This window comes from Pongo pygmaeus, chromosome 16, assembly GCF_028885625.2.
Source record: "Pongo pygmaeus isolate AG05252 chromosome 16, NHGRI_mPonPyg2-v2.0_pri, whole genome shotgun sequence".
NCBI classification, from domain to species: domain Eukaryota; kingdom Metazoa; phylum Chordata; class Mammalia; order Primates; family Hominidae; genus Pongo; species Pongo pygmaeus.
In genome coordinates this window covers 83781098-83806441 of record NC_072389.2, presented here as the reverse complement: position 1 = coordinate 83806441, position 25344 = coordinate 83781098, and the positions used below count along the sequence as shown (strand labels likewise).

The 25344-nt window shown below is 47.8% G+C and overlaps 1 protein-coding gene across 2 annotated transcripts; it reads left to right on the top strand.

Annotated features, from left to right (window-relative positions):
- The first annotated feature begins 867 nt into the window (after nucleotides 1-867).
- LOC129013982 (golgin subfamily A member 6B-like) lies at nucleotides 868-24298 on the top strand. 2 transcript variants are annotated; one of them, XM_054450828.2, is made up of 20 exons: nucleotides 868-2437; nucleotides 7243-7457; nucleotides 9230-9383; nucleotides 11076-11195; nucleotides 13112-13192; nucleotides 14048-14086; nucleotides 14370-14420; nucleotides 14521-14602; nucleotides 14699-14805; nucleotides 15838-15924; nucleotides 16033-16140; nucleotides 16333-16420; nucleotides 16808-17355; nucleotides 17632-17712; nucleotides 19027-19102; nucleotides 19534-19625; nucleotides 20183-20285; nucleotides 20367-20470; nucleotides 20560-20716; nucleotides 20803-24298. In XM_054450828.2, the coding sequence occupies exons 2-20, from the start codon at nucleotides 7414-7416 to the stop codon at nucleotides 21015-21017; spliced, it is 2337 nt and encodes a 778-aa protein (XP_054306803.1). In that variant the 5' UTR covers nucleotides 868-2437; nucleotides 7243-7413; the 3' UTR covers nucleotides 21018-24298. The 2 variants fall into 2 exon arrangements, with proteins under 2 accessions (XP_054306803.1, XP_054306804.1); XM_054450829.1 differs by lacking the exons at nucleotides 868-2437; nucleotides 7243-7457 and having other exon boundaries at nucleotides 9169-9383; nucleotides 17632-17745; nucleotides 20803-21393.
- The last annotated feature ends 1046 nt before the right edge of the window (nucleotides 24299-25344 follow it).

Here is a 25344-nt window from a genome sequence, read left to right as displayed (position 1 = left end):
TCTCCTTGTCCTGGACTAATCTTCAGAGATTCTTGTCCAGCCCACAGCTTTGCTGGACATCGCAGGCTGGGTCAGGCCCCCTGCCCAGCACTAACATCTCTTTGTGAATCTCAACCAGACTGAGCTACAGCTTCAGGGTCAGGGTAGGCTCTGACTTAATTGATGTGACCCATGACAAGGGGATTTATTGATGGTGTCACATATGCTTAAGCTCTTGGCCTCTATGATTTCCTCGGGGCATGATACCCCTCTGTCCCATGCTTGGGTGCCCACATGTGGCCACAAGTGCCTTTCCTACCACCATCCCTACTTGAGGCCGGTGTCCAGGCACCTGTGGCTCCAGGCAGAAGGCTGAGTGCAGAGCCAGGCCTGGGCGGATGTTCTGCAGGGGCTGCAGGAGCTGACAGTCCTGACCACCCAGCCCGTGGCCATCCATTCCCCTTCACCATGACTGGCCCTTCATCCACCATCCTTCCAGGGACCAGGCCTGCACCCAAACTGACTTTTACCTGCCCCTGGTCCCCCTCATGCCTGTCAGGTTCTTGGCTGAGCATGATGGTCTTGCTCATTTCCTTGATTATCTTCAAGAGGTTTATAGAGCCAATTGGGGACATCACATCTGTCTACCAGGTCCTCACCAGAGACAGGACTGCCTTGGGCCGGGCCTGGGATAGTCAGGTGTCACACTCACCTCTTGGGACCTGGCTTCAGCGGCTTCAATCTGGGCAATGGCCTGATGGGCGGCTGCCCCTTCTCCTCTGCTTGGGGGAGGCAGGAGAGGAAGGTCAGGCAGGAGATCTGCTTCCTTCCCACCTGATGCAGGTTGGAAGCAGGGTGTCCATCTGTGCCTGTCTCACCTTGCTGCAGGTGCATCAGAGGCGGAACCCCTCTCCTGATCTCCTGCAGGTGCGGATTCCAGGTTTCCAGTGGGTGTCGGGGTGGTCTCCAGAGCTCTCCTGGCCCTAGGGAACCCTGGGCTCCATGAGGCCTTGGCCTAGCCAGATTGTTTCCCACACTGTCATCTCCCCACACTGTCACCTCCCCACACTGTCACCTCCCCACACTGTCACCTCCCCAAACATGGGGCTGCATGCTCTGTGCCCTCGGTGGGACACTGGAAGGAGTTCCACCTTTGAGGCTTGGATCACAGTAAAGCCTCTGCCATGGGGATGTGCTGCCTGAGAGAGATGGGGTTGAACCAGCCATGATACGTTGGCCTTGGGCAAGTCATCTGTGCCTTGCTTCCCTTCACCCAGCAGCCAGAAGGGATAATAGCACCTATTTCACCCATACTCAAGTGTTCACTTGTTAGCAGGAACTGAGTCCCGGAGGAGGTGCAGGTGGAGCCATCGAGGCAGCACTGCAGCTGGACCTGGGTCTGAGTCCCAGCTCCTGGCTGTGATATGCAACACTCTCTCCATTTATTTATCTGAAGGACAGGGCCGTGCTGTTCTGGGGTCACTGTGACAATGCAACTGGCCTGTGTGAGTTGGTGGTGGCCTCCTGAGATGGTTTGAGGTGGGCTGGAGGTGTGTCTTGAATGCCCCTTTGCCCCCACGGGGAAGACCCACTTAGGGAAGACTCATGTGTCTGTATGGAGGAACCCACATTCCCTGCCGGTCAGCTATCCTCTGTCCCTTCCCAGCTCCTTCTGGTGTCCTGCAGGCTCTGGCGGTGGCCATCCAGCTTGGTGGCCATCTGGCTGGTCTACTCTTCCAGGTGGACCCTCTCTCCTCATGTGGTGCAAGTCCCATTGCGCCACCACCAGACAAGGCACACCAACCCCAGGGCCTCCATTCCCTGTTACCCAGCCCCCACCCCCACATATGTACCACCTCCCTAAAGCCCACTGTTTCCACCAGCTGTGTTTGAACTCTGTCTCTGAGCAAGACCTAATGCAAAGCCTGAAACAGCCTGGCTTGTAGAGGGCCAGGAGACCAAAGCTTGAAGAGAGAGTGACGGTCTCCCAGAGCCCACTTAGCCTCAGCCCCAGGGCTGTGTCCATGCTGTTCCTGGCTCCAGTGAGCCAATTCTCTCCCGTGACGCTTGTAAGGGCTCCAGTGGTGATGGAGGTAGCTGGAGAGAAGAAGGCTGTCTTAACCCTCCCTCCCTGAGAAGGCCCAACGGGGAATATTTTAGGCATCAGGGCATTCTGGGGGCATCTTCCAGGGACCCCTCCTATACCCTGCCCTGCCCTGGCTCTCTAGTGAGAAATTGCAGTTGCTTGGACAGTGGGGCTGACCCAGGACAAATGCATATATTAGGCTGGTCTTCAAGGTGCTGTTGTAGGGGCAGGGGCACTTCAGGGATAGGAAGGAGAGGCCTGTGTGTTCCAGAAGTACAGAGGAACCTGGTGCCGGCCACAGTCAACCCCGATGTGATGATCTTTCTACACGCCCTCTTTGGTGTCTTGTTGCTGGCTGCTGTCTTTGGCCAGGTAAGCTCATGGTCTGGGCTCCTGGGGTCCGCTCACTGGGCCTCCCCACTGCCTGCAGGTAGGGGAGCCTTTGGGCCAGGACTATCCTTGGCTCCCCTTCCAGGTGGTGGGTTCAAAGACCATTCCTGGGTTCCACCACCACCAAGCCTCAATGGTGTCTTGATGGGCCCAGGAAGTGCTGGGGCTTTCTAGGTTAAGACCCTTGCCTATCCCGGTGTTCCTCCCCTGCAGTAGGGGGCTGCAGGGGTTAGCCTTAGTCTCTGCCTTGGGAGCCTGCCTTACCTTGCCTGAACTCAAGCGATCTGCCTGCGTTGGACTCCCAAAGTGCTGTGATTATAGGCGTGAGCCACTGCACCCAGCCCAGCCTTGACTTTGAAATCTATGTTGTACATCCAGACAGCAGTGAACTCTGGGGGAACACCAAAAATGAGGAGAATGAGAGAAGAGATACCTCCAATTAAAGGAGTTAAGAAGAGATGCTTGAACTTATGTTTTAAAAAGTCACTGCAGGTTGGGCACAGTGGCTCGCATCTGTAGACACAGCACTTTGGGAGGCCGAAGTGGGTGAACGGCTTGAGCCTAGAAGTTGAAGACCACCCTGGGCAACATAGCAAAACCCCATCTGTACAAAAAATACAAGAATTAGCCAGGCACGGTGGTGCCTCTGGTCCCAGCTACTCGGGAGGCTGAAGTGGGAGGTCGAGGCTGCAGTCAGCTGAGATCCACTACTCCACTGCAGCCTGAGTGAGAGAGTGACACCCTGTCTTAAAAAAAAAAAAAAAGTCGCTATTTTGGGGTTTTCTGGGTGAAACCTCTGTTTCCATAAAAAAAAGAAAAGGGTCAAGACAGTAGGTATTACTGATTCAAAATCATAACCAGATGCTTAGAGTAAATCATTGTATCTGTTGTTTCAAAAACCAACCTCAGGATTATTAAAAGTTAATTTTGTTGGGTTTTTCTTTAAGCTTGGCTGATTCACTCAGGTCTGTCACTTCCAAGCCCATGTTTTACTACTTTGTAACCCTATTTGGAAGGAAAACTGTGATTTGGATCACATTATGATCCATCGTGGGCGGCAAGCCACCCAGGTGCCGAGGCAAGAGACAGAGGACACGAGCTGTTCCAGTATCATAAAATACAAAACAAGAATAGTTATAGCAGATATAGATCTTAGATATGATTATATATGAATATCATTAATCATTAGTTTGTAGCAATTACTTTTTATTCCAATATTATAATAATCCTTGCTCTATAATCCTAGCCTAGGAAAAACCAGGCCATACAGAGATAGGAGCTGAGGGGACATAGTGAGGTGTGACCAGAAGACAAGAGTGCGAGCCTTCTGTTATGCCCGGACAGGGCCGCCAGAGGGCTCCTTGGTCTAGCGGTGATGCCAGCATCTGGGAAGACACCTGTTGCCAGGCAGACTGTGGTCCAGCAGTAGCATAAGTGTCAAGGGAAAGCACCCGCTACTTAGCAGACCTGGAAAGGGGGAGGGGGGTCTCCCTTTCCCTGGGGGAGTTTAGAGAAGACTCTGCTCCTCCACCTCCTGTGGAGGGCCTGACATTAGTCAAGCTTGCCCACAGTTATCCAGAGGCCTAACTGTCTCCCTGTGATGCTGTGCTTCAGTGGTCACACTCCTAGTCCGCCTTCATGTTGCATCCTGTACACCTGGCTCTGCCTTCTAGATAGCAGTAGTAAATTAGTGAAAGTATTCATAGTCCCTGATATACAGAAATAATGGCATAAGCTGTCTTTCTCTCTGTCTCCTCTCCCTCTCTGCCTCGGCTGCCAGGCAGGGAAGGACCCCCTGTCCAGTGGACATGTGACCCACGTGACCTTACCTATCATTGGAGGTGACTCACATTCTTTACCCTGCCCCTTCTGCCTTGTAGCCAATGAACAACAGTGCAGCCAGACATTCGGGGCCACTACCAGTCTCCACACATTGGTGGTAGTGGTCCCCCAGGCCCAGCTGCCTTTTCTCTTACCTCTTTGTCTTGTGTCTTTATTTCTACACTCTCTCATCACCACACACAGGGAGAGACCCACCGACCCTGTGGGGCTGGTCCCTACAATCCATCCTGAGATGAAAAGTTTCACACATATACACCACATATACCCCCCACCACAGTATGATGACACAGCAACCCAACCTTGGGCAAATGGTACCACTGCCAGCAAATGCTTTTTTTTCTTTATTTTAATTTTTTTTACTGTGTTTCTTCTAACAGCAGCAAATGCATTTAACACGTTATTGAGATTCTCAACAGCTGCCATTTGGTTTGTATAGCAAATTGTTTACAAAGTAACTTTTTTCCATTTTTGATATTTTAATGAAAATTATGTTCTTCAGTTTTAAAACTCTGTCTCACTCCCAAAGAAAGATTAATAACTACCAAGAAATGATTATTTAGGAAAATAACAAAAGTAAAAACAGCTTGTAAACACTTCTGGAACATGGATAAGTGTCCAAAGTCAGGACCTTCTGGGCCCAGTGGAGGTGCTAGGCTTGCCTGGGGACACCATCAGCGCTTTCCCATCCACAACATCCTCAACAGCTGGAGCCACGCATAAACCCCGGGGGGCTTCCTGTCCCATAAACTCCCCTCTCTTTTTCCTCTCCACCCTTGCTGTTGGGCCTCCCTTCCAAATCTGCCTAACAAAGGCAGCAGGATCTTTAATACTGTTCAGCTTTGTCAAGGGAGACAGGATACTCTAGAAAGTTGAGAGATTCCCTGGTCCAGTCTGGAGGAGGAAAAAATATGCAGTGTAGCATAGATGGTTTTACTTGTCCACTCAGACACATGCTCATCCTTATTAGATGGATGTTTCAGATGCTTCAAAAGTCCTGATGTGTAGTAGCACAAAAGTTGCTTGGAAAAAGGAAGTTGCAAAATGGTAAAAATTTCTGCAGCAGTTCAGGCTCCTGATGACAAAGCTGGTTCTGATAAGTAGTTCTTTTGACATGCACAGCAGTTTTCGCTGTAAGTCCTATGTTCCAAGGGTTTCATTTAGACCATAGGAAGATGAAAGCAAAGTTTAAATGTTCTCTGCTGACAAAATGTGGTATGTCCATCAATGGACTTCTAGTCAGTAATGAAAGGAACAAACTACCAAAACCTGTTATATGTCATGGACCAACCTCAAAAACATTAGCTAAGTAAAGAAGCCAGACATGAGACCACATATTGCATAATTCCATTGATTTGAAATGTCCAAAAAAGGCAAGTTGATAGAGACAGAAATGGTCTGATTTACCTCAAGAGGTAGGGATTCAAGCTCTCTAGGGTACATGTGATACGTACATGAGAAAAAATAAGGAAAAGAAGAGAAATTTATATGTAAATAAATGAAAATAATACTTCTCCCTGATTATAAAGAAAATTGCATTCTTTTTGTAATAATTTGGAAGACAAAATATGAAGAAAAGTCTTTAATTTTGCCACTGAAAGCATTCTGGTTTATTGCTTTTTAAACTTTTTTATGCATATGAACATGTTAAAAAGTCGAATCATAATATATAGTCTTTTGTCACTATGTTTTGGGCATATTTCTATGGCAGTAAATATATCCTTGGTGTCATCTTTTTAAAAGTTCGATGTATATTAAGTTAATCATTGCCACCCCAGAAGTAAATTTTCTTATATATATATTTTAATGGATGCAAGCAAGCATTTTGGGGCTTAATTCATAGAAGGAGAATTTCTGGAGGAAAATAACATAAAATAGTTTTAAGATTTTTAATAGAAATGTTCAAATTATCCTGCAGAAAAATTGGTTCAGTTTATACTCCCAACAGGGGCAGAGCTCCAGTGCCCCCCTTCCATTTGTCCTCTTTGCTGATATTTAAGGAGAAAATCTCATTGTTTTCATTACATTTCTTTGGTTTCTAGTGCTTTTGAAATTTTTTTTTTTTTTGAGATGGAATCTTGCTGAATGGCCCAGGCTGGTGTGCAACAGTGCAATCTCGGCTAACTGCAGCCTCTGCCTCCTGGGTTCAAGCGATTCTCCTGCCTCAGCTTCCTGAGTAGCTGGGATTACAGATGCCCATCACCATGCCTGGCTAATTTTTGTATTTTTTAGTAGAGATGGGATTTCACCATGTTGGTCAGGCTCATCTCAAACTCCTGACCTCAGGTGATCCACCCACCTTGGCCTCCTAAAGTGCTGGGATTACAGGCGTGAGCCACAGCTCCGGCCCTGAATCTTTTTTATATGCTTATTGGTCATTTTTATTCTTGTGGGAAGTGCCTGTTTCTCCATTGCCTATTTTCTGGCCAAGCTCCCGAGTCACCTTTCACTTAATTTTTATCCTACTGATTGAAAGCATTTTAACATAAACAAGAGCAGGACAGACTGTAATTTTCTTGGTCTTGCTCTGTCACCCAGGCTGGAGTGCAGTGGCATGATCATAGCTACCACAGCCTTGTACTCCTGAGCTGAAGCAATTTTCGTACCTCAGCCTCCCAAGTAGCTAGGACTACAGGTGTGTGCCACCACACCCAGCTAATTTTTTAAATTTTTTGTAGAGATGCAAATTCACTATGCTGCCCAGGCTGGTCTTGAACTCCTGACTTCAAGTGATCCTCCCACCTTGGCTTGCCAAAGTGTCGGGATTACAGGCGTGAACTACTGCTCCCGGCTGAGAGCTCATTTTGTTTTCTAGTGGTGATCTTGGTATCTTTTTATATTTGAGGCTTTGGTGCTAGTGCTGAAGTATTACACTCACCATCCGAGGTTTGCAGGACTTTTGTTTTAATATTGAATAAATGGAACTGTTTATTTCTGCATCTTTGCAGGTATACAAAATGTGCCTAGCAGGACTCTGCTTTATATCCATTGAAAGCAAGAAGTAATACAGTAAAACTTTGCCTGGCTAGAGGCTTTGGAAGAATGGAGTATTCTGATTTAATGCTATTAACTTGGAAGTGTGAAGGTGGAAAGAATTCAAAACTTACATTTCCTGTTGAATGCAATTTGAAAATACAGCCAGTGATTCCACTTTTCTTCTCTAGTAAGTTTGGACATTCTGATCTACTTGGTGTTTTATTATAGAACTGCTAGTGTGCCTGAGACTTACATTGTGAAGACACTTTTTAAAAAACTTGAGAGGTAAGAGGGTGTAAATGGTATTGTATGAGATCAGGCTGGATGAGAACTGACACTTGTAAATATACCTTTTAGGCTGAATCTCTGATTGCCATTTGTTTTCTTATTTAACTCATGAAAATAAAACACATTGGATGGAGGGTGGGAGCAGGAAGGAGATTTATGTCTTTTAATTGCATGTCATTGTTTCATATCAAGACAGAACATATGGTATCCCTGGCTTTGACCTACAGAAGGAAACACATTTTTCTACCTGCTGTATGCCAGAGGTTCTTGAACACCTGGAGGGATGACTGCAGCACAGATTGCTGAGCCCTACTCCAGAGTTTCTGGTTCACCATGTCCAGGGTGGGGCCTGAGAATTTGCACTTATAAAAAGTTCTCAGGTTCTGGTGGTGCTGCTAGTCCAGAGACTACATTTTTGAGAACCACTCTTGTCTACTAACTGTAAATTGTAGAACTCTAGAACAAAGCTTAGTTTGGTGTAGGAAAAGAAGCTCACAGGTTATGGAGCAAATCATGAAACATTCAACCCTTGATCCCAGCCTAGTGTGGAATTCGGGTAACAAGCAATACACAGTGACATAACACAATTCTTGGTTTTCACGATTGCAAGTCATAGCCAAGTATCAAGTGAGAAATTCAGTTTCATTTGCAAGGCCTAGAGAGGCCAGGTGATTCTAGAAAAATAGGCCTTGTATATGCTTTAAACCAGTAAAGAGCTTTGAGTGCTTATTAAATGGAAAGCTTTGTGTTTTTATTTATTTTTGGCTATTTTTTTTTGAGATGGAGTCTCAGTCTGTCACCCAGGCTGGAGTGCAGTGGCGTGACCTTGCCTCACTGCAACTTCCGCCTCGTGGGTTCAAGTGATTCTCCTGCCTCAGCCTCCCGAGTAGCTGGGATTGCAGGTACCCACCACCACATCTGGCCAGTTTTTGTATTTCGAGTAGAGATGGGGTTTCACTATGTTGGCCAGGCTGGTCTTGAACTCCTGACCTAAAGTGATCCACCCACCTAGGCCTCCCAAAGTGCTGGGATTACAGGTGTGAGCCACCACACCCAGCCCAAAAGCTTTGTGTTTTTAAAGATATTAGACATGTTTCTTGTTTTTTAAAAAATCTTAATAATGTAGGAGAATAAGAGAAATGTTTTTTCCAAAACAGAGAAATCATTGTGATTATTTTACTTTATTGGAATGTTGAATAACATAGTCCACTTCATTCATTAATCGTCAAACATGCTATGGATTTTCCATTTTTATAGGATTTGTGTCTTAACTGGGGTAATACTGGTACTTCTTATACTCCATCTGAAGATGAAAAATATAGGCCAAAGTCACAGACCACGCATAGAAGCTGGATAATGAAGACAGCTCTGGAGGAACATGTAGACACACACACACTGACACACATATATATAAACTATGAACACATGTATTTTTTAAAGTTTATTTCTAACATTTTAAAGCAAAATCCAGCCCTCCCCTCTCCCAGAGTAGGCAGGCCCTGCCCCTCTCCCCAAGTGGGCGGGGACAGCAGTGGCATGCGCAGCTTTCCTTGTGATGTCACAGGTTCCTCTGGACACACTGCTGTCTGGCCACGCCTCCTTTCCCTTGCATCTTTCTCATTGACCAATGGGATTGGAGCATTAAGGCCACACCCCTATTCTGCATTCTAGTGTGGTCCTGGTTACGCCTCCTCTGGCTCAGTCACACAGCAGCCTGGCAGGTGACTGGAGGTGTTCGCTGATGTGGCCCCAACCCTACCTCCCTCCCCACCCCATGATGTTAGAAGAAACTCGACAGAACAAATTGGCAGCAGCCAAGAAAAAGGTAAAAAGCCAAGAAAAAGGTCATGGCCCCCCAACATAGCCAGAGATCCTCTCCGATGACAAGACCACTCCCAGAGTCCATACCACTCCTGAGGCACACCGGGCTGGGCCCCCCTACCCCGGCGCCTCTGGGCTCCCCCCACCAAAGTCTTGTCAGTCAGCCCCGCCCCTTCAGCCAGCAGCCCAGCCTCTGCCCTCACCAATCACCCTGGGGTGACTTTGGGCGGGTGACTGCTGGGGCTCCCTGCTCCATATTCAGCCCTCACGTCTTGCCACCCCAAGCCCAACCTCCCTGGGTTCTTTGGGCTCACCTCTCCAAGGACCTGGGTCCCCCAGCCCCAACCCCCCAGCATCGCCAGTCATCCCTGGGTGACTTTGGGCTGGTGACTCCTGGGGTTCCCTGAGCAGACTCTGCTCTCCCCTCCTGTTGACCCAAGCCCAACCTCCCTGGGCTCTCTGGAATGGATGAATCTTCAAGGACCTGGGTGCCAGCCCTACACCTCCCTCCCCCATCGTGGAGCAGCAACTCAGCCATTGCACTGATGTGGCTCCCCCCACCCCCAGGAGGAGTGGAATGTAGTGATGTCACAGTCCCCCTAGGAACTGTCATTACTGCTGCAAGACTGGACTTTCATCTAACAACCCAGTCCCCTAAGCATTCTCACCCCACTTCTGGTACCTCTGGTCACAGCACAAATTTGCAGCTAGAAGGGAAATGGGGATTATGGGACCTAGGAGCAAGAGGTTTCAGGCTGCCTTACTCCCTTCACATAGACATCGACAGTGTGAAAAGCCTACACTTCCCCTGTGAGCTCAAAACGTTGACAGTATCTCTGGGTGGTAATGGGAGAATGGGTTTGGTTTGGTTTTCTCCCAGGCTTCTACTCTCCAGAGAGACTTGAACATTTTTTTCTGAGTTCTCCACCTCATATTCTAATTCTCCATGGTTCTGGGACCAGACTGCCCTTCAGTCAGTGGTCTCTGAAGTGAGATTTGCTCACCTTCTATGGAATAGATCTTCGGAAACTGAACTTGACAGCTTGACTCTTCCTCATATCATCTCAACTTGGAGCACATTGAGTGCCACAGGATGAATGTGGGAGATCTTTCTGAAGCATCAGTTTCCCTTGATTCTCTTGAGAGAGAAAAAACATTAATGTACTTAGGGATGACCCTCACTTAGGTTTCTAAGAGTATACCAGACTTCTCTCTGAAATGAGACTTGGGTTGTCCGCTTTCTGATAAATTCCCAGATTTAACAAAAAAGCTGCCTTCTGCCATGAGCATACATTGATATAAAAGTGTGAGAGATATTGGTGCACTTCCTCACACTAACAGACACGTGAGGATGTATGACTCTAAACCACACAGCGTGTAGTTCCTGCCTATGTAATGTTGACTTTTCTACGTCTGCCTCTGGATTTGGTCCCTGGCAGCTGCTGATTCATGGCAAAACCCCAGAGCTTGGAGTCAGAAGACTGAGTTTAAGTTCCATTATTGCCCCCCACCCCACTTTTTTTTTAGCCATAATATCCACCCCTGTCAATCACTAAGTGATTGTGAAAACACCTTGTACAGTTGTTGGTGGCGTTAAATCAGATGGTGTATAAGAGTATTTTGCAAAAACTGCAAGGAGGGTGTGGCTGTAGGGGCTGGTAGTTCTCATGTGTATTACTACTCTTCTTTCCCACAGCTAAAAGAATATCAGCAGAGGAGCAGCCCTGGTGTTGCAAGAGGAGCGAAGATAAAAAAGAAAAAAACTGGCAGTAGCCCTGAGACAACCACTTCTGGTGGTTGCCATTCACCTGGGGATGTGAGTCTTGGCTGGCCAGGCTCCTGGGGACAGGGGGCACAAGGGGCAGTAGAGGGTAATTGTTGAGATTGCTGGGTACTGGTTAAGAATTCTGGGTTTGAATCCTTCTTTCTCCATCTGCTAGGGATCTGATTTATGGCAAGTTGCTTGAGCTCTTTGGGCCTCTCTTTTCACATCTGTAAAATAGGGGTAGTATTCTTTGACTTCCATTTGTGAAGTTTAAATGAGATTCCTTATTATTGTTGTTTTCATGTTAACCGCTAGTATGTGGCCGCCTGCTGTAAACACCCAGGATACCCAGGAAATGGTCATTGCTGTTTGATTTTCCTGATCCCCACTCTCAAGGGGAAGCTGGGCTAATGAGTACAGCCACTTGCCATCAGGCTGTCCCATTAGGAGTCACTGAAGGGGGCCCAGGGTGTGGTGAGGAGAGCCCCAGGCCCTAGGAGGAAGAGAAGCTCTAACTTGCCACCAGCTTGCTGGGTGACCACAGAAAAATCACTTCTTCTGCTGGGCCTCAGTTTCCTCCTCTGTAAGGTGATAGTGGATAAGATCAGTGTCTTTCAAACTTGATTTTTAGCTGGAGTCCCCTTAGTTCAGGTGAACTCTTACTCAGGAGTCTGTTTTTTTTTAATGGAGGTGGAGGTCTGGAGCTCCACCAGATTCATCACCCATGTCCTGGGCCTGAGGAGAGGGGTCCAGTGAGCATATTAAGAGCTGTGTTGGTCAGCTGACTCCACTCTGTGACTGCATCACTCAGGAGACTTTTCCATCTATTTGTTCCTGCCCCTGGCAAGGCAGCAGGTGGCCATTTGGAAGAATGGCACAGGCCATGGTTTTAATCTCCTCTGCTCTTCTTCAGCGTTTCCTTTTCCTGAACCCACATCTTCCTCCTACCCTGACTTTCTTACTTCTCTCTAAGCCACTTCTATCTTTCACCCCCTGCCCTTGTTTTTCCCTTGTCACCTCCTGTATATTCAGGACATTCTGAAGGTGCCGGTGTCCAACCTTAACCACTCCAATGGGGTAGCACTCTCCCATTGGACAAGTGGAAGGTGAGGCAGTGCCAAGACCCCCCTCTGGCTTGCTGTCTCCAGCTGTGCATGGCCCTGAGGCTTCTCTGGCTTGGGGGATACTTGGCCTCTGACTTGTTTTATGTTGCTGCCATTAACCTTCAGCATGTTTCTGTCTGCTTCTTCACCTGCTTGATTGATGGGGTTTTTCCTTCTCCACATCTTTTATCATCTTGGAAATGGTGACACTTAAAAGTTTAAAAGTAATTTGGGAATAACGTACAGAGCAGGCATGTGGGATTCGGGCTTTTTTTTTTTTTTTTGAGACAGAGTCTCATTCTGTCACCCAGACTGGAGTGGAGTGGTGTGATCTCGGGTCACTACAACCTCTGCCTCCCGGGTTCAAGCGATTCTCTTGCCTTAGCCTCCTGAGTAGCTGGGATTACAGGCACCTGCCACCACGCCTGGCTAATCTTTGTACTTTTAGTAGAGATAAGGTTTCACCATGTCAGCCAGGCTGGTCTTGAACTCCTGACCTCAAGTGATCCACTCACCTCAGCCTCCCGAACTGCTGGAATTACATGTGTGAGCCACTGTGCCTGGCTTCTTGCTGTTTTTATACTTTCTCTATATACATAACTGTTTCCCATGTAAGTTCATTTTTTTAAATTTCTCATTTTTATTACTCCTGCATCATCTGTTACCCTGAAGGATCTGGAAGTAAGAGGCCCTGGGCCGAGGTGCAGTGACTTTGCAGGCCAGCCCTCCAACCTCCTCTCACAGTGGGGGCTGGGTGACCCTCTGCCAGCTGAGACAGCTCACATACACCCCAGCCCTAATGATTGTTCTCTTTACCTCTCCCCACAATCCTCTTCCAACTCCTCCTCTCTGCATGTGCCTCAGAGCCAGTACCAAGGACTAGCAGTAGCCCTGGAGTCAAGCTCCATGACTATCCATCAACTCAATGAAAACATAGAATCATTGGTAAGAGTCCAGTGGGGTCCCCTGATTCCACGCTGCCAATGCTGGGCTTTAGTTTCCCCTTGGGGCCCTGAAGAAAGGGGCTGGGGGACCCTGTTGCCAATGGCAAATGGGGAGCTGGAGCACACAGGCCTCACTGGGAGGGACCCCAGAGGAAGGAGCATGCAGCATGGCTCTTTTGTCGCTGCCCTCTTTGCTGACTCTCTCTTCTCCAGACACCCCTGCTCCAGTCCTTGCCACACATGCCCTGGGGTTGTCACCTCTCAGGGAAGCGCTAGCCTGACTGGTTGTCAGGGGCCCTGTATTTCTGCCCTGACTCAGTCCCTAATTTGCTTTGAGTCTGGACAAGCCACCTGTCCTCCTTGGGCTCGTGTTTCCGGAGGAGGTAGAGCATCAAAGGTCCCTGTTAGCTCTGAGAGTCTGAGATTTAAAGGCCCTTAGAATGGAAACCTGAGGGCCAAGGGCTCCTGTCTGTCCTTTTCCATCCTATATCTGCTGTGAAGAACTATAGCTGGCCCGTATGTGCTCAGTAAGTTTGTTGAATGAAGGCACCTTTCTAAATCACAAGCTGGCAGAAGGGTGGGCCTTCCTGAGACTCCCTCTCTAGAGGTTTATGTTACTGTCCTTTCAAGAGAATCCAGATTCAGACTTTGAGTTCTGTGGCTGTGGGCAAAAACCAACAAAGACTCAAATCCTCTGTCCTTGGGAGCCTGAGGAGCGTTGGCCAGTTTGTATTGCCATTGGGTCTGAGAATGTTGCCTTTAAAATCCATTCCTGGTCCCTGCCTACCGCTTCCTGGTCTGGGGAATAGAGTTGAGGGGGCCACTCTCAGTCACCTGAATTTGACTCTCCCCACAGAAAGAGCAGAAGAAAGAAGTGGAACATCAGCTGGAAGAAGTAACGTGATTTCTTTGCTCACAACATGACTGCTGGGTTTGGGGGGCACTCAGATGTAGAGGCGCCAATCTCGACTTGCCCACTCCCAGCCTGGGGAAGAAGGCTCACCCCTCAGATTCCACCCCATCCCCACAGGGTCCCTGATAACCTGGTCCCATGGGTGGGCCTGTCCTGGGACGTTGGTGGCCCTGTCCTGGGGCATTGGTGGCATTCTGGGGCCATGTCTCTTGCTGTGCCATCTCTGCCTCCCCGTTGTAAGAGCTCTGTCTTCCTCTTCCTATAGGCAAAGAAAGCAAACAATGAAATACACAAAGCACAAACGGAGCAGTTGGAGGTGAGTGGGGGGTGGGGAGCTTTATCCCGTCCTCTGGAGAATGTGTCTTTCCTTCTCTTTCAGCATTTGCTTGGCTTTTCTCCCAAACATTCAATTCCAGACAATCAACATCCTCACATTGGAAAAGGCAGACTTGAAGACCACCCTATACCATACTAAACGTGCTGCCCAACACTTCGAAGGTGGGAAACTGGGCACCCCGTCATCCTTCAACCTGGCACTTTGACAGGTCTTTAGGGGGAGTCCTTTGGGCCCCATCTCAACCTCTCTCATTACAGAAGAGTCCAAGGATCTGGCTGGCCGCCTGCAATACTCCTTACAGCGTATTCAAGAATTGGAGCGGGCTCTCTGTGCTGTGTCTACACAGCAGCAGGAAGAGGACAGGGTGAGTCCAACCAGCTGCCCCATCACCTGGCAGCCTGGCTTCCCAGATGGAGGAGTGAGCCTAAAGGTCCCTTCTGCAGGATGGAGTGTCCTGCCCATAAGGCAGCATGCTCATTTCTCACTGCTTTTGTGTGTGGTTGTTAGAGGCAGCCTGGGGCTGAGTCAGCTGCTGTGGGTGAGTTGGGGGGCACTGTTGGGAGTGAGCACTGGATGCAGAGCTCAGAGGCCAAGTGCCTGCCCTGCCCTTTCCTGGCTGTGGCCTTGGCCAAGTCCTAGGTGGGGTATTGGGTAGTTGTTCTGTGAAGGTACAGAAGAGTACCTTTAGTATGTTACCGTTTCTGTAGAGACAGAAACGGGGTGTGTGGTGTGTGTGTGTTTGTGTGTGTGTGTACTATGATAATATACAAAAACATGTCTGCAAGCATTCATAAAAAACTCAGGAGAGAGTAAAGGGTGTCTGGGAGACACCTCCCTTCTATATCTTCTGAGTTTTGGACTATATGAATGTATCATCCTTTCAAAAAGTGAACAAAAGATTAATTACCCCCTTCCTATCTGTGCCCCCATCCCCAGCAAGAAAAATGGGCTTAGAGAATAGGATAGACCTGGGTGTTCAAATCCCAGCTCTGTCTAAGTGATCTTAAGCAAGCACTTAACCTGGAACACTCGATGTTTTTCATCTACACAATAGAGGTAATCCTAGTAATTGTCTCACATGGTGTTTGTGAGGATGAAATGGGATTGTAGCATGGAACCTGGTGAAGCACTCCATGATGGTTCAAACAGTGGTAGCAATAACAGTAATAACAACAGCAATATTATCTGATCTCTCTGGGCCTCTGTTAGCCAGCTGTAAATTTGATCTCTTTCCCTGTCCCTTCCAACTTTACTGAGTTCTTTTAATAACCAGGCCACGGGCTTGGAAATGCCTTGATCTTTACTAACCAAATTGTATATTGAGCCTAGCCCTAGCCCTTTTAAGGGGCACTGCCTGGGCTCCCCAGATCAAAACTTCTCACTCTTCACCATCCAGTCCTCGAGCTGCAGTGAAGCGGTCCTCAAGCGGCGGTTACAGCAGACCATAAAGGAGCGGGCACTGCTGAACACACATGTGACACAGGTGAGGCTTTGCAGAGGGAGGGATGTGGAAGGAAGATGACCCCAGGTGGCCAGGAGCAGGTGAGGACCAGTGACAGCCCTTCCTAACTTCTGTGCCCATTTCTTGCAGGTGACAGAGTCATTAAAACAAGTCCAGCTACAGAAAGACGAATACGCTGAACACATAAAAGGAGAGAGGGCCCGGTGGCAAGAGAGGATGCGGAAAATGTCGGTGGAGGTGAGATCTGACCCCTCAGCCCCCACCTTAGATAGGTCACTGGATCTTTCTGGGCATCTGTAAAATGGGAATAGTACAGCCAGAGGTGGTCTTGGGTCTGGGCTTTGTGGAGATGGGGGCAGAGAGGGAGATGGTAGCCTGTCCAGCCACCAGCCCCTCTCTCCAGGGCCCTTTCCCCTGTGCTTTGGGCAGGCTCGCACATTGAAGGAAGAGAAGAAGAGTGACATACGTCGGATACAGGAGCTGGAGAGGAGCTTGTCTGAACTCCAAAACCAGATGGGTAAGATGGGGCTGGTGTGACCTGGGAGCAGGACTGTCATCAGAGGTCTGTAGGGGTGGCCTAGAATGTCCCAGGGAGGTGGGCGGATGGAAGGGCTTTGAGGCAGAGGGAAAGAGGTCTGTGCCAATAGACGGCAAGTTTTGTCATCTCCATGAGCCTCAGGGTCCCCATCAGCAAAGAGGGAGGAGTGCCCATTTTCAGCCACCCACAGTGCTCTCTATGTGAAAGTGGCTTGGAAATTGGCTACCATCGGGTGCTAGGAATCATTAGCAGTGAGACCAAGTTTGGGAAGCCTGAGAAGAGCTGTGCATCAAGAGGAGGGTTTTTTTTGGTGGGGGGGAGGGGGTGGGGAATCCAGAGGCCCTTATTGTCTGCTTGGTTTCTCAGCTGAGCCCCCATCCCTGGCGCCCCCAGCAGTGACCTCTTTGGTGGAACAGCTACAAGATGAGGCCAAACACCTGAGGCAGGAAGTGGAGGGTCTGGAGGGAAAGCTCCAATCCCAGGTGGAAAACAATCAGACCTTGAGTCTCTTGAGCAAGGAACAAAAGCAGAGACTCCAGGAGCAGGAGGAGATGCTCCGAGAGCAGAAGGAGTGGAGGGTGTGGGAGCAGAAGAGACTGTGTGAACAAAATGAGACGCTTCAGGAGCAGCAGAAGACGCTAGGGGAGCAGGGTGAGAGGCTGCGAAAGCAGGAGCAGAGGCTACGCAAGCAGGAGGAGAGGCTGCGAAAGGAGGAGGAGAGGCTGCAAAAGCAGGAAAAGAGGCTGTGGGACCAGGAGGAGAGACTGTGGAAGAAGGAGGAGAGGCTACAAAAGCAGGAGGAGAGGCTACAAAAGCAGGAGGAGAGGCTGCAAAAGCAGGAGAGGCTCGCATTCTCCCAGAACCACAAGCTCGACAAGCAGCTGGCTGAGCCACAGTGCAGCTTCAAGGATCTGGTGGGTTCCCCCACCTGGGGAGCCTGCCCTCATCCCTATCCCTCCAGGCCTTTGTTTCCCCACCTGTAAAATGGGGCAGTGTAGCCCTCACATGAAATGGAACTTCTAAAGGCACCTGTGAGCTACAGCTCATCAGGCCCTGCTCTGATGGCTGTGGGGGAGAAGGGATGATTTTTCTATCCTGCCTCCACCCTTCCCGGTGACATGGGAGGCAGACACCAAATTCTGGTGTCTCCAGCTGCAGTAGATGGAAGCTGATTGCATCTCTCTGTGCAGAACAATGAGAACAAGAGTGCACTGCAATTGCAGCAGCACGTAAAGGAGCTGCAGGAGAAGCTAGACAATGTGAAGAAGATGGTAACCTCCACCCCATCCAAGAAGGGCTGGGAGGTGGGCACCAGCCTCTGGGGAGGGGAGGTGCCAGGCCAAAGGCAGCTCCAGCTGGGGGGCAGGTGACCCCAGGACCCTCCAGGGCAGCCCTATGACTGTTTCTTGCTTCCTGCCCTCTGACTTTTAGAGGTGGGTAGCCCTGGGCTCCTCCCAGATCTGGACATCATCATCCTAGCTAGATGCATGGAGCCGCCCAATCATAGGGGAAGAGACAGTGATAAGAGGCTCCTTATCCAGGCATGGTGGTTCGCACCTGTAATCCCAGCACTTTGGGAGGCTGAGGCAGGAGAATCACTTGAGTTCAGGAGTTTGAGACCAGCCTGGCCAACATGGCGAAACCTCACCTCTACTAAAATTACAACAACAACAAAAAATTAGCCAGGCATGGTGGCGCATGCCTGTAATCCCAGCTACTCAGGAGGCTGAGGCACGAGAATCGCTTGAGCCCAGGAGGTGGAGGTTGCAGTGAGCTGAGACTGCACCACTGCACTCCAGCCTGGGCCACAGAGTGACACTGTCTCAAAACAAAATAAAAAAGCCTCCTTAGATTCAAACTGGATTCTGGCCTGGGTTCCACTGGTCACCATTCAACTACTGTTCATCTCTAAGTCTCTGTTTCTTTAACTTCAAAAGGAAGTTAGCATTTTCCTTGCAGAGGTGCTGAGGATTGAATGAGAGAATACATGGAAAGCATTAGGCATATAGCACACTTAGCAGATGGTGGTTGGCTCCCTCTGCTTTTCCACCAGTCTGTGGTCTACAGTTTAAATTGAGGGAAGAAGAACATGAGATTTGAGGCTGGGGAAGGAGGTATGGGGTTCTAGGCAAGGGAGGAAGCCTCTTAGGCCTGGAGCAAGGGACCGGGGTCCTCGGCAGGTGACAGAGCCCCACAGTGCCCTTGCTACCCTATTAATGGGCCCAGAATCTGGAAGCCAGCCACCACATACCCTCATGCCCAGGGTCTTCCTGCAGGTGGAGCTGAAGAGCCAAGAGTCTCAGAGTCTGCATCAGCAGTGAGATTAGTACCTGGGTCACCTGCAGCAGTAGGTGGCCACCTATCAGCAGCTGACCTCTGAGAAGGAGGCATTGCACAGGCAGTTACTGCTGCAGACCCAGCTCGTGGACCAGCTGCAGCAGCAGGAAGCTTGGGGCAACGCGGTGGCTGAGATGGCCCGCCAAAAGCTGCAGGAGACCCAGGGGAGGGAGTTGCTGAGGACGGGACCCCGAGGGGGATGACTTGGCAACTTCTGTGCCTTCTCACTCTGTTTTCCATCCCCTTAGGAGCACCTAGAAGCTGCCAGCCAGCAGAACCAACAGCTGGAGACCCAGTTGAGCCTCATGGCTCTCCCTGGAGAAGGTACAGGAGACCACTCAGAGGAAGAGGAGAGAGCCCCAGGAAGAATGGGGGACTGTTAGCAGCACAGGACTGAGGGGTTGGAAGAGACCTTTAGAACAGCTGGTCGTTATGCCAACCGGGTGTCTGCACTAAGTTCAGCATCAATATGGTGATCTCCTGGGAGCAGGGGCCACCAGGTTGCCTAAGGATGAGTGAACTGGCCCAGATCAGAAAGGGAGAAGGTCAGAACTTCTGCACTGACCAGTAGTGGGACTGTGCCTGGGCAATATAGCAAGATCTTGGTTCTGAAAAGGAAAAATCAAGAACAGCAGCTCATTCCCCTTTGCGGAAGGGCTGGCTCAGGGTTACACGGTCAGGGTGGGGACAGAGGTGGGCCCACAGTACCTCCCTTGTTGGGTTGTCTGAGGACCCCTCTGGCCTCCTCCCCACAGGAGATGGAGCACGACATCTGGACAATGAGGAGGAGGAGGCGCCTCAGCCCATGCCAAACATCCCAGAAGACCTGGAGAGCCGGGAGGCCACGGTGAGCCTGACTTCCCCTGCCCCGCTTTGCCACCTTCCTCTGTGGTCCCTCCCAGACCCCCTTATGCTCTTGGTTTTCCCGCCTTCTGATTGCTCTGGCCCCTCACCCCTTCCAGGAGCCAGTGGTCAGACACCTTGTCACCTGTGACCAACAGGTGCACTCTCTGAGGCCCCAAGGGAAGGGGCTGTGCTCCACCTCCCTGCCCCATTTGTTCTGTGTATGCCCCTACAAGAATACTCACCTCTTGCCTTCAAGTGGCATTTTTCAACTCCGCTGGAGCCAGTTCCCAGGAGGAGCAGGCATGGCTATGTGGGCAGCAGAAGTTGTGAAGGCTGTGCTGCCCACACCTGGCTCATCTGGTGGCCTCGGCCTGGAAGGAGCCAGAGGCAGAGGCCTCACTCCCAGGGACTGGGGGTGAGTTTGTGTGTGGGGAGAGGTACTGGGCCCTGAAGGAGGCCATGGAGAAGGTGAAGGTAAGTCCTGGCATGGGCCAAGAAAAGTGGGGGCGGGGCAGGACAGGTATGTCCCGAGATGTGACCCCATTATTTTGGCTCCAGAGTGGCTTTACGGACCTCCGGAAGGAGAAGGCAGACAGGAAGGAGCAGGTGGAAAAACTAGAGATTGGATTCATCCAGCTCTCTGGAGCGACAGATGGCACGAGTGAGCGGGAGGCCAGGCATGGCAGGGGGAGCTGCAGGGCCATCGGAGGGGCCCCAGTGTCTGAGCTGTGTCCTCTCGCAGGAGAGTACATCACTGTATATGACAGCCAGGGGCCAGTGCCAAACACACGGCACCAGGAGATGGAGGATGTCATCAGTCTGGCCCAGAACGAGGAGGAAACAAAGGTAGGGTGTGCAACATCTTTGTGGGGGTGGGGGTTGGCATGGGCGCTGGTGCTGGCTCTGGAGTGGCAGCTGAGCACCCCTCCATTCAGGAAAATCTACTGGAGATGCAGGAGCTGATGTGGCCACTTGGGGACGACTACAACGAGGGGCATGACAAATTCCTCACCACTGCCCAGAACCCTCCTGATGAGCCCACTCCAGGGGCCCCAGGCCCCAAGGAACTTGGGGCTGCTGGTGAGCATGATGGTGAGTACAGCCCTCAGGCAGGGTGGGCAGGCAGAAGCAGGGGAGGCTAGCACTGTGCTCAGACCCCCGCCTCCCTCTCTCCAAAGATTTTTATGAGGTGAACCTGGATGACAGCATGGAGCCTGCACCAGCAGTGACCAGGGAGTGTTCTCCCCATGACAACCCCACTGCAGAGCAGATTGTGCAGCTGCCTCCTGTAAGGCAGGACACCCAGGAGCACCCAGGCTTGGCCAGCAAACCCTGCGTGCCATTCTTTTACCGGGCAGCCGAGAACAGGGAGATAAACATCATCATCATCTAAGAGCTGGTCAAGAAATTTAAAAGAACAACAACACAAAGTTATGGGGTTGGTCTCCTACACAGTTCCTTTACTCCATTTGAATGTTAGAGCCACTCACATTGATTTGTGTTTCTAATTTACAGTTTAAATTTATTTGTAAAAAGTTAAGGGAGAGTGGATCTTTCCCTGATGTTCACTCTGGCATCCTTTAGCATTTTTGTTTTTTAATTTGATAATTGTAGGTCATTAGCATGCATATCAAGTTTGCCCTTAGGTGGTGGGAGTTCAAACACACAAAGACCCACTATCTGCACAAAACTATTCTTGCTTGTTTGGGATAGGCTGCCATGCTTTTTTAATGTTATTGCAGCATGTATATTCATTACAGAATTCAGATAAAATGTGCTTATGTTCTGCTATTATGTTTGATCGAATCCTAATCACAGTGAGCTCTTCATTAGCTCAATATGTGGTTTGCCCTCAAGTGCGCACTGTTTATTACTTTGTAATGTGCCACTGTGAGTACTGACATTTAGAGTTGTTTAAAGGCCAAGAACTGAAAACAGCCTTTCCCCTATTTTTGTGTATTGGAAATGGGAGTAATAACATTTTGGGGAGGTTTTTAAATCTCACAGAAGAGGAAAGTGGCCTGCTCTGGCAGGTGTGTGCAGGATAGAGTGTTTCATTTGTTCTGGTGCCAAGAATGAGCGCTGTACTATGGTGGTTCCCTTAGGATTTGTATGTGCTCTGGGGTCATGAAGATATTGCATCATGAGCTGCAGCAGTTGTACCCTTTCTCGATGACCTAAAAAGGGATTATTTCTGAGGAATGAAAGGCTCCCATCATTGACTGTGGATGTGGAAAACCTTTTCTAGCTTAGAGCATTTATATCTACAATACATTTTAAAGTCAGAGTTCATGTTACCTGTTTTAATCACATGAGTATATGTCCCAGTACACAAAAGGGCACTGGTTGGCATTCTTCTTAATGTATTTAGTAAATATCATAAGAAATCCTTTAAGAGTTTAAATGTCCCTGGAAGAGGCATACAGGCTCTAGTCAAGAATGAATTCGAGTGAAGGAAAGCTGTGTGACACTTGGCCTTCCTCTATGTTCATGGAGCTTCTTTGAGGCTAGAAGATTGATTTTTACCATCTAGACCTCTCTGGCTAATACCTATTCTTCAACCACATTGGTTACTCTGACATAGGAATTTACTTCTTTTCTTTGAATGGAAAACACTTTAAAAATAATAACAACCATTATTATAAACCAATATATGTGACAGTACTCAGTTGAAACAAAAAGGAGTTTTAGTAGACAGTATTATACTACATATGAAAATCAAGGCCAAGTTTTTGCAACTTAAAATGTTTACAAGCTGCTGTGCAATCTACTGTTTGTGAAAGTCAAAGTATTATGAGGAAAAGTGTCTATACAATCAGAGTTATATTTCCTCACAAATTTCTTTACGAAGAGTGAAATATGTTTTTATACCTCTCAGTTTGTTTAGAGGCATATTTTGTGCCATATTTATGTTAATGTGCCTATACATGATGAATGACTTATTTCAGTCATACATTGCCTAAATCATAACTTTGTGATGCTTGGGAAAGAATCAACAGTTAAAACTTCATGAAGTTCTAATGTCTGTGTTCCAAAATACGTCACATTATTAGGATGTAGGGAGAGATGTATGTGCACTCCCTGGGGTGGGCATTTCTAGTTGCTAGACCATCTCCATTTTTAGCATTTGGCATCCTCATGATACTTTTATAAATATGACATTAATAGGAAAGCAATAATATGATTTTACAGATGAAATAACAGATTTGCCTGCATTCACTGAAAGAGTGCAAATATTGGGTTATTGTGACTTCAACTGGCTCTTCCAAATTGTATGAATTTATCAATGTATTACACAAACCCAGTTTCAGAATGATAAAGAAAAACTGTTAGACCAAATAATGTAGCTAATTAACAGTGGTACGATTTCTAGCCTGAGGGTTTAAAATGGACTTAAGGTCCTGTTCTTGCCTTCTATTTTGTGAACTTGCCACTTTTGCATTATTTGAGTTCACTTGAAAGACAGTTAGTTTAAGTCCATTTTAAACCCTCGGGCTAGAAATCGTACCACTGTTAATTAGCCACCTTATTTGGTCTAACAGTTTTTGTTTATAATTCTGAAACTGGGTTTACCTAATACATTGATAAATTATTTCAAAGGAATTTTTATATTTCAAATCACTTCACTTTTACCCTGATAAAGATAAATGACTAGGAATGACCTGCAGATAGCGTTTAGCATCTGTAACCAATCTGACAATAATGTGTTCATCAGGTACCTATGGATTAAGTCACATACTGGCATATTTAAGCTGAATGTCAATCTGGAAAATAAATGTACTGTATTCACTGAAATACCACTCTTTGTGTAGGTATCTTGTCTTATGTTTCAGAAAAAGCTAAAAAGAATGGAAATCCTATGACAAAAACTTAAGTCTTTCTTCAAAGCTCACACAGTCTTGCAATACCTCATTCAGCCAAGTATTTGCTCTCTTCCTCATTCAGTATAAGGCAGCTTTCAATTTGCTTAGAAGGCAACATTAGAAGGTTAGAGTTCATCAGAAATATAGAATTTTAAAATGTGAGTTCAACTGAATAAATTTGAATTTCTGCAGGAAGTAAAGAATCAAAATACCTATTTAAAGATTGCAATATATGGTCATTATTTTTAAAGTATCTGATTAAACCTGATAGGTTTTCCAGAAATGAAAAAAATCAGTTCTAAAACCAAAGCTGATTTTTAGAAAATGTGAAAATGTAACTCAGCTCTATCCATAATACTTTCTCTGAAACTTTATCTTACAGTCACTTTAAAAATAATATAACTATTCAAAAATGTAACTGCTATGTTAATGTTTTGAAATAACTTAAAACATTTTAAAATATGAATACTGTCATTTAAAACAAAGAAACTGGAAGAAGGAAGAGTAAAGAAAGAGTTGCCAATTCCAGTCCAAACCTTTATTTGCCAAGTTTTCTTAGAATGACTTTTACCAATTTATGAATTCGGTAAACAGAATGTGTAATGGAAATACTGAAACACTGTTGTCTAAAGTGGGATTATTGACTGCTACTGTGGTGCTACTGTAATGTAATAAATTATTAAATTGTTGCAAAGTGCTGTTTTTGCCTTAAAATTTTATGTGTCTTGAAAACTATAGTATTAAAGGTATTGAGACTGTGCAAATGCTGGGTACACTTGGCATGAGATAATTGGTTTTTATTTTTACAACATTGTAATGTAACTATGCAAGTGTGTTTATTAAAGGAACATAAACTAAAAAGAAGTTATGGGAATTTAAAAAAGTTGTGGGATGAAAAAGTTATGGGATAAAAAATGCTGTGGAAAAGCTGTGGCAAAGTTGTGGAGAAAAAACCAGAAAAATGTTTTATGAAAAGTATTTTTAAAAGTTATGAAAAGGAAGTTATGGGATTTTTTTTTTAAGTCATGGGATAAAAATAAAAGCAGACCTCTGTCAGCATAAGCCTGGAGAAGTGGGACTGAAGTCTGCACCCCCACCATGTACCAACCACCCCTTCCCAGTCACCCCTTTACCATTAGGGTAGCAAGACAAGACCCCTGTCTAATGGTGGGAGAAAAACAGACCCTTTGCCACCTGACCAAGGCTGAGTCCTTAAATTTCTGTATGATGATGATTGTTATTTAAGAGCCAGAGGCTGGTGGAGCTGGTTTGTTCGGAGGAGGCCTGATGGCCTCCCTGCTCTCACCAAGCAACTTTTCCCTCAGGGGGCTCCCATCTTATTCAGAGAGGCAGCTGGGGCAGGACAGTGGGGCTAACTGTAGAGCAGGTGACGGCTCGGGCTGTTGGGGTGGCCCCCGTTCCCCAGTGTACACATAGTATCTGTGTAACATTTTGTATATTCCGGGGGGGTAGGGCCACCCCTTGTATCATACCTACCAGAGGCTGGAGCTGGCATATGAGGAGGAAGTTCTTATCATTATTTATGGCTGGGAAACTTATTTATTGATAGTGTAGGACAGAGGAAGGAGGTGGGGATAGTGTCCTGGCTGCCTTGGTGATGCGACTCCTGTTTATTTTGCTTTTCATTTTGGAATAAATAGATTTAGCCATAGTGCTCAGCCTGGTGCGTTCCCATTTCCCTCACTGGGTCCTGGAGTTTGTGCCACTGAATGAAGAGCCCCAGAGTGAGCATGTCCAGCTGGGCTGTTGGGGACCTTCCAGGCCTGTTACCTGTATGCTGCCTGGTGACACCTGGTGGATTGCATGGGGACTGCTGTGGCGCCTATGGGGCACAGT